This window comes from Erigeron canadensis, chromosome 6 (assembly GCF_010389155.1).
Source record: "Erigeron canadensis isolate Cc75 chromosome 6, C_canadensis_v1, whole genome shotgun sequence".
Lineage (NCBI taxonomy): Eukaryota > Viridiplantae > Streptophyta > Magnoliopsida > Asterales > Asteraceae > Erigeron > Erigeron canadensis.
This window is the reverse complement of record NC_057766.1, coordinates 41,876,162-41,885,471: the sequence shown is the minus strand read 5'-3', so window position 1 is coordinate 41,885,471 and position 9,310 is coordinate 41,876,162. Positions and strand designations below refer to the sequence as shown.

The window sequence follows — 9,310 nt, the reverse complement described above, 5'->3', positions numbered from 1 at the left end:
CTAAGAAAAGCTTTATTCGTTCCATTTACCCTATTCTGTCATCTTTTTTGGAAAGTCCAATGGGTTTCAAAACAAAAGAAGAAAATAACAAATATATGTTGACTGAAGTTATTGTGTACGTTGTTAGGCTTTCCAATTCAGACTAGTGGATTGGACTTTTTTAAGACTTGTAGTATTCGTCGTCCTCTGATTCGTGGATCTACAAGAATAGGTACCTCTTAAAAATATTTTTGACGACAAAAATACAAGGCAGTGTATTTCCAATTGGGGTATCAATATTTTGGGACATTAAACTAATTTCTTGCTTAACTTTGAAAAGACATACCTAACATGGTTAAGTGTAGGACCTCAGTGAATTCTTAATTTGGAAATGCCTCACCAAATTATTGTCCTTTCCACATTAATATCAATATATGTATTTACTCAATGACGACTTGGGACCCTAATCTCTTACCAAATCTTGTACGATAGTAATTAAAAGATGCCTAATCGAGGGAGAAAATTTATTCTACTTTTTCGTAAGCAAGGTGGGCTTTTTTCAGCAACAATAATGGAAAATAGACAGCAGATTAAAGACTACATATATATCAGTTCGGTCTTATAAATTAGAGATGTCTTACTTGTGCCACAAGGCCATGGATGCATTTTTGGGGCCTCCTACGGTTAAAGTATTACAGTAGTAGCTTAGTGTAATTAAGTGCGTTTTAATCTAAGCTAAAAATAGGAAGTGTACATGCTTATCAATGAAACTAGTTTTAGACGTTGTTTAATTAAATAAACTTTGCTTCCACGAATTTTGATTTAAAATTCCAAACAAATAAAAAACACCAGGGTGGGTGAGATGTAACTATGTAAGGGGCATGTGATGCATGAGAATGAGATAAATAATAGCTTTTTGTGAGCAAATAAAATATTTAAGCATTATTGCATTACCGGAATATTCTTTGTTTCGTAATTAGACACTAGTTAATCAAACTATGAATATTTTAGTGTATTTGGTTGGACTACATGTGGACTTTTTGAGGGTTCAGTTCTTTAAAGATATCCTCTACGTACTTTTGCATTATTCAAAACGGATATTAGATCTCTCTAGGCGTTGACGTGATCCGAAGGTATTTTTCTCATCCAACTCTATTGAATTGCATTTTTTCACTGACTACTGCTAAAAATATTTGTAGACAAGATTGAAATCCCTGCACACTCATTCTAATGATCATCATCGCCGTGTGCAATTGAAATATACGAGTAATTAACATATAGAGTAGAAGATGAGTATTTACGGATAAGGATATATAAGACTGCTTATATCTGACTTCATTCAATATTCCTTACTCGATCACGGATTAATTGGTGATTATTGACATTAACGTACATTTAAATATTTAAATACTCTGTATAAAGGATCATTGCTTAATTAATACCCCATATAATTAAGTGTTTGCACATAAATAACACAACATGATGAAAACTCCAATTAAGATCGCCTGATGATGCCGAGTGAATAATAACTTGAAAATAATAAAACTAAAAAAGAAACTCTCGCGTTGGAGTGAGCGTAGAGAATGATCCGGATGAATCACCTTTAACACAAAGGTTTCTCAAGGTTCAAAGAGTAACATGAGGCTTAGAAGGTGTTTGGTATGAAGGAATCATAGAGAATTAAAATGGAATAAAGAATGAAAATAGTGAGAAGGAGAATGAGTATTTGGAAAGAGAATGGATTTCGTTGTTTGGTACCCACAGTGAATGAATATATATAAAAAATAAAATTTTAAATAATAATACATTTATTACATATAATATCTTTAAAAAAAAAATTTTAATAATAAAATTATTTTTTTTCCATTCTCACTCATTCTTTACAATTTGTAGAGAATGGAGAAAATATAATTGATTCCCTCTTCTCCTTTCTCATTATCTTTCTTCGTCGCAAACAAACAAGGGAAGTCTTTTTCATTCTCTTTCTCTTCTTTCCATTCCATCATACCAAACACCCCCTAGACTTTATCTAATAATTAATTCTCGGATACATAATTAATTAAACGTCGTATTTTGAGAGAATTAACTTGATCCAACTTAATGTATCTTTTGTCCGTCATTGATTTCATTTCCTCGATCGTATACAATTTAATTTGGTAGAGGCGTTGGACCAGTTAATACTCCCTCGTTTCATATTAAATGTCCAATTTTGACTTGTTAAGTTTTCTGCTTACAACTTTGACCTTAAATATTTTTGTTTGTGTTATATAATAGTTGATGAAAGTGATATCAATGAAAAGTATATTGAAAACCCAATCTGTCTATATATTTTATATGAAGTGTTATATACAGTAATATAAACAAATATTTTTACGGTTAAAGTTTAAAGCAAAGACTTAAAAAGTTAAAATTGGACATTTAATATGAGACGGAGGGTATATATAATGGTAATTGACATTCAAAAAATTACTAGCTAGTATATATAATTGTTGCGTGAGACATGGACCTGGCAACATCCAATACAGGGCTATTCACGATTTAAATATTCCAGTATGTGATTAAAAAAGTTTGCGACACATATTTGATAATATTATAGTGGTGGCAGTTGTGAGCAAATTATAAATTTAAGTGTCAAGAATATTTGTAGGAATTCTATGTTTAATTTAATTAATTACTTTCATATATAATGGTGAGCTTGGCCATGCATGATATATGTATGACACATTCACACATATATAGATTCTTTAATTATTATTTTTATTTAATTCTATCTTTGATAGGTGATCCTTTACTTAGATAAATAAATATATACTTCTCATCGTATCTTAGATATCTACCAATAAATTAAAACATGATTGATATATTCTTGAAACGACACGTGACGTAATTCTTTAATTTATTTATTTTGTTATATTAGTTTTTTTAGTTGTATATAACTTCAATTTTCTTACTAGAATTAGAATTAAATTTTAACTCTTGACTTACTAATATAAAAGTCATTATAACCTTATTTGATTGATCGTTTTCTTATAAATAAGTTGCCTCTTTTTCTCAATTTTTCAACTCATATTACTTATATCCATTATAATAAAATTTTAATATGAAGACTTCAAAATTTTGAGTTTACGGTCCAAAATCAGAAGATTATTTGCCATCATCCACTATGCTTACAAGTTTCAATTTTTATATGGTTCTAAAAATTTAAGATAAATTCAAAACTTTAACTAAATAGATATTATACTTATCATTACTGTTTATTAAAATTTAGCTTCAATAATCGATTTATTTTAATCACAATTTATTTCATACTCACAAATCATGTATTAGGCATATTCAAATTTTTTATGATACAATTTATATAGCTACCGTACATCGTACAAGTATTAAGGCTAGTATCATATATACATATACTACATATGCCCTGTTGATTTTTCTATATAGCACCATTGATATATATGCTCTGTTTTTATTGCCAAAAGGGTGGAGTATTTTGTTTGGACGGCTGTGATTGGTGTCAAGAAGCTCGTGATTAGCTCACAAAAAGGATTGCATGGAAGTTGTAAAGCATATCCAAACCACTCGCATTAATGGTGCCACACGAACAAAGAATTAGCTTGTTGGCAGGCAAATTGAGTGAGGTGGTATATCTTCAAATTCTTACATTATGATCCAGCAGCTACTTTAATCAGAATTACTACATGATATTGTTTGTTTACATCGATCATGCCATTTTTCTATAAAGAACTAATACGAACATTAAATATGCATCTTTTTCTTAGGTGGCAAACTCGGACACACGTGATATGATGACCTTTGAATTATATGTTCTTTCTCAACCATAATTTAAATTTACCAAGACATGTAATATTTCCTAAACAAATTATATATGTTCATATAGATACATTTACAAAATAACTATGTTCATATATGATTTTAAACATGTAATTAATTAAAGAAAAGTGATTTATTCTTTTAACTACTTTTAATACTATATTTAAATCCCATGCATCTTTCCTTTTTATATTTTATATTAATTTTTGGTTTTATTAAATAAAGCTCTAAGTTATTTTATTAACTAATTATACATTTATTATAAAATTTAAGAATGAATTTTAATATAAAAAATATAATTGGTGATATGGCTCAGTTGCTAGACAAAATGCTAGTCATTCAAGAGAAAAAGAAAATTGTTAGTTTATTATTTTATGTGGATGGTGAACGACTTGGAAGTTTTAAAGACGAATAAGTATTCTCGTCTCAAAAACACAAGAAACTTTTTTTTTTTTTTTAAATTCCATTGTATCTTATTCTTAGCTATGGTTATCTAATAGACGTAGAAAACGTAGTATTTCGTGAACTGAGTGGCTTCAAGGTCCGCTCATCCTGATGTAATTTCGTTTTGATGCTAACACATGGTTGAATCCGTTTCAACCGGTTAGCCTTATCTATCTATATTTATAATTTATAATTATAAACCATTTAACCCATCCCCTATTTTCTAAAAAACCTGTTGAACTACTTAGAATGCCTTCATCTTATTCATTATTTATAACATATTAACTTAATATAACTATAATAATTTTAATAAAATTGATTTACATCTGTTATCTCTTATCTTTTAAAAATAACCACAATAACCCTTTATACATCAATGATCTAAAAGTCTAATAAACTACATTAATCGCTGCCGCCATCATCATCCGTCTCCACCATCGCTACACCATATTTACCACCACCGCCACTACCACTATATCCTCGCTGCATCACGCGGGCCCTAGTCAAATTTATACGAAGTAATAGTTAAAAAATAAATACACTATATAATTAATTTGTTACTAAATTTCTTTCCCCATATTCGACCGAAAATAACTAGGAAGTTATGCCACTGAATTACCAAAAGTTTGCAAGTCCCAACTCCCCTATGTGGACTATGGGGTATATATGTAATGTAGGGACCAATATCCGTGATTTTGTACCTAGCTACGTTCAAATGTCAAAATTACTATTTCTGTTTTTATATATTTTATTTTATGAGTAATATATATGTTTTCCAGACTTTGAATCCCAAGCCTTAGTTATTGCATCACCTTCCCATAACTATCAACAGCTCCTATCTAACCTCTTCTTAATTTCTTTATACACATAAACATGAAGAAAGAAAAATAAGTTTTTTAGAGACCGAATGTTAATTTACTTCGATCGTCACAAGTATATATATAACAGATAAAAATAGTTAACAAATAATATAAGGGATTCTTTTTCTTACATTAATCTTCGGTTGATCTTATATATTATTCTTTAAATTATTGCTAAGAGTTATGTTGTGACGCTCTCAAAAGATCCGTAACAAATTATATTTTTTGGAGTATATACAAACAGAGGCGATACCAGAAAAAAAATCTCAGAAGGGGCAAAATTAAAAAGTCCGTGAAATATAAATATAAAAGGGGTAAAAATGTTAAAAAACCTATAAATTTTTTTTTAAAATTGATAGAAAAATTTGAAAATACATGACAAAATATAAAATTTGAGGGGGCAATTCTCCCCTTTGCCCCCCATATGGTACCGCCCGTATATAGAAACGTCATTACTGATAAGCGATAACGATGACTTTATCTTTGATATATATATTTCTTGATTTCAGGAACATCCAGAATTAACCGAACAAAGGAATACAAATCCGTCATTCAATTCTCTCGGTAATTAAGACATCACAATTGTAGGGTACAGTCCATTTGTAGACCGATCTTGCGTCACAATGCTAGTATTTATAACAAAACAACATAACTAGTTGGTGACTCACGTTTCTGTTGTGGCAAAGCATATATGTTCTAATCGTGTATCCTCAATTAGTTCCATCGTACGTCAGCTTGACTCGATGTTTTTTTAAAGAATTTGAATCTACAATCTTACAGTTTTTGTTATTAAGATGTGTAGCTAGATTTGTCTTTTTCCAAAATGGGATTTGCTAATTAAGTGGCTAGGGCCCTAGTACACTAGTTAAGATATAGTTAATAAAATCTATTTTTTTTTAAAATATAAAAATATGTACTAAATATTCATTTAAAAATAAAAATTGTTAAGTTGAACTAATACACATTAAATATAATTTTGATTAATAAGAAGCATTTAATGAAATCTAATAACAAAAGTCAAACTATTTTTTTTACTTGAATTTATATGGTAATGAACTAGGCCTCTAAAACTGATATTGTTTGAGGCCTCTAATATATAATTTTAAGCCGTCACTACTTATTATATATGATTATGATCTATATATTATAATAACTTTTAACTATATATTGTTTAACCAAATGAGTATGAGCTAGCATCAGTCTTTTTAATTTAATTAACATTTTGTTATATGAGAAAACCGAAAATCAAAACTTCATGAAATTAAAAGTGATGTTATCTATTAAAAATAAAAAGATAATTAATAAGAAATTATTAATAATGACAAGTAGGTGCATGTTTCTATAAAAACAGTGAAAAAAATATAATATTTTTGGAACTGGTTTTTTTTTCCAAGCGTATCTTGTTTTTATCATAAACAAATTTCCTATAAAAACAATGTTAGTCATCACAAATCCAATATATATACTTATAAAGTTATAATACCTTTAATGAAATTATTTATCAACATAAACATACCAAACCATAAAATTAATACTACCTTAATCACCCCTTGCCATCATCATTGTCGTCGTATTGCGCGGACATGCATTTTGAGAGATAGAAAGAAAGATATTTTCTTAAATTAAGTTTTAGGGCAACAAATTAATAAAAACCCGGTAATTTTTTTCTTTCCAATTGTAGCAAACTTTTAATTACTGGTGCTAGAGCTCAGCCAAATAAGCTGCTAGTATATATCTTCCATAGAATAAGTTCCAACTACTTGTCCTTTCCCCTTATGACTTTGTGTGAGAGAAAAGAGCTCAACACCATGTCTACTGTCTCTCTTTAAAAGCACACACCCCTAAATTCGTATGTTTTTAACTGCTGCTTAATTCATCTTCTTCTATAGCTAGCTAGCTGATCAAAACTCCAAATTAGAAATGAAGGAAAGTCGTAGCAGCTTTTGTGAACAAGATGCGCATACAAGTTACAAGGAAAACCCTAGTTTTCGTGACGTCAAAGAGGATGAAAATGATCATGATGATATTGATTGTGATTATGATGAATCTGAAGAGGTTGACCGCAACGACTCTAGTAGTACTGGTGATAGCAGCAGACCCAAAAATGGATCAACATCAAGCAACAGCACTGTTGAAGAGACCAGTACTACTGATCATAAGAAGGCAGTAACAGGATCATCATCAGTTCGACCATATGTTCGCTCCAAGAACCCGAGGCTCAGGTGGACTCCTGATCTCCATCTACGATTTGTTCAAGCTATTGAACGTTTGGGAGGTCAAGAAAGTTAGTACAAATAATTAACTTTTTTCATATATAAACTGTTTTTGCTAGTGTGATTCAATAATCATTTATTAATAATGAATGTTATATATAGGAGCAACACCAAAATTGGTGCTTCAACTAATGAATGTTAAAGGCCTCAGTATCTCTCATGTCAAGAGCCATCTTCAGGTGATTAATTTATTAATTGTACTAACTTGATACATTCAAGAAATAACATATTTTGTGTATCCATGAATTGATTTTGTAATTTAATTATGTTGAATACGTACGTGATAATATAATACATCTATTTATATATTCGAGTTCTTGATTTGTTTTATGCAGATGTATAGAAGTAAGAAGATCGATGATGATCCGAATCAAGGTATATAACTTCAAGTTGATTTGTAACTAACTAGCTAGGGTTGATTACTACTTGTAATAAACATGATATACAAACCACATCCCGGCCATAGGTGCTTTTGTTGTTAATTTGATTCAGGAAGTGCATATATACTTCTTGAACAAAACAACATGACTTCATATTAATTATGGTTGAATCGGATTTTATACTTTGAGAATTTAATTAATTGTAACTAACAGTTTTTATTGTTTTTTGGCTGTTTCAGAAGGTCTTGTTAATGAGGGTGATGATAATCATATTTTCCACCTTAGCCAACTTCCAATGCTCCAGAGCTATAATCAAAGGCCACTTTCCAATTTTAGGTAATATTTTGAAAACTGCTCGATCAATTTTCAAGAATAAGAATATATAAATTCAAGCAGTAGCATTGAGCTAGTTCATTGCATATAGTGTCGATAATATGATGATTTAATGCATCTACTAACATATAAATCCAAATTTAGAAACCAAGATGGTTCATGGAGTCAACAAGCAAACTTAAATTACAACCCATTTATGGCTGGACTAAGACAATATGGGATATATGGTTCGATGGCGGATAGGATTATTCTTGCAAGGAATCACATCAAGAATAATGCTCATCATTCAAGTCTCATCAACCAAAACGATACTAGCTGGAAACGAATACTAATTAGCAATCATAAAGAAGAATCGTCCCAAATGGGATTATTCAAGAATCTTGAGAATGAATCATCGTTGCAAGATCACATTCAAAGAATAAAATCTCGTGTGGACACAAATGTGACCGTCGTCAAAGATCAAGAGCAAGCAAAAAGGGTACTTAAAAGAAAAGAGACCATCGATCAAGAACCCGAGCTTCTTGATCTGAATCTCTCATTAAAAATTAAGATCCCTAAAGAGGATCTTATTACGAGCTGCCGCAGCAGTAAAAAAATAAAAGATGAAATAATTGATGAAAACAGTTTGTCGTTATCATTGTTTTCGCCAAGCAGTTCTACTTCTAATTATAGTACTAGTACAAGATCAAAACATACAAAAACGACAATGGGCCATAGCAGTGCATCTCTTGACCTGACTTTGTGAAAGAGACAAAAGTTAAGTGAGATTTTGATGCTACCCTTGTTCCAGAAAACATTGCACAGATTATTCACTCATGTACTTCTATTATTTATTACTTATATATTACAGTAGTAATTAAATACATATATTGTTACATCTGTTGTTAACCAGTGCACATGCCAGATTTGTGTTTTTATTAGCATCCAAAGTTCTAGCTAATAAACTTTTTTTTTGGCACATATATCTGTAGATGATTTTTTAAATATCTCTTGTAAGTATTGGCAATTTGGCATAAAGCTCAAGATTTAGATTACCGGCGCCATTCTTGGTTTCAGTGTAACTGTTTGTACGTGTTGGTGCTTTCTCGCGATCTTATTACGACTGCGAAATTACATTAAACTGGATGTGGAAACTTTGAATTGTCTATTTGACTGATACATCCTTAATCTACACGTCAATTATAAATGCGGAAGGATTTAGGGAAAATGA

At 30.2% G+C, this 9,310-nt stretch overlaps 1 protein-coding gene across 1 annotated transcript; it reads left to right on the top strand.

The window, feature by feature from the left end:
* Window positions 1-6,896: 6,896 nt before the first annotated feature.
* Window positions 6,897-8,917, top strand: LOC122606156 (two-component response regulator ORR24-like). Its single transcript, XM_043779117.1, has 5 exons — window positions 6,897-7,398; window positions 7,490-7,566; window positions 7,723-7,762; window positions 8,007-8,103; window positions 8,245-8,917. The coding sequence occupies exons 1-5, from the start codon at window positions 7,035-7,037 to the stop codon at window positions 8,843-8,845; spliced, it is 1,179 nt and encodes a 392-aa protein (XP_043635052.1). The 5' UTR covers window positions 6,897-7,034; the 3' UTR covers window positions 8,846-8,917.
* The last annotated feature ends 393 nt before the right edge of the window (window positions 8,918-9,310 follow it).

What these genes read in the sequence shown, in the direction of transcription:
- LOC122606156 (XM_043779117.1), top strand. Translation starts at nt 7,035, where the DNA reads ATGAAGGAAAGTCGTAGCAGCTTTTGTGAACAAGATGCGCATACAAGT. An exon ending in ATGTCAAGAGCCATCTTCAG is followed by an intron (nt 7,567 to 7,722) that starts GTGATTAATTTA and finishes TGTTTTATGCAG; the next exon opens with ATGTATAGAAGTAAGAAGAT. An exon ending in CGATGATGATCCGAATCAAG is followed by an intron (nt 7,763 to 8,006) that starts GTATATAACTTC and finishes TGGCTGTTTCAG; the next exon opens with AAGGTCTTGTTAATGAGGGT.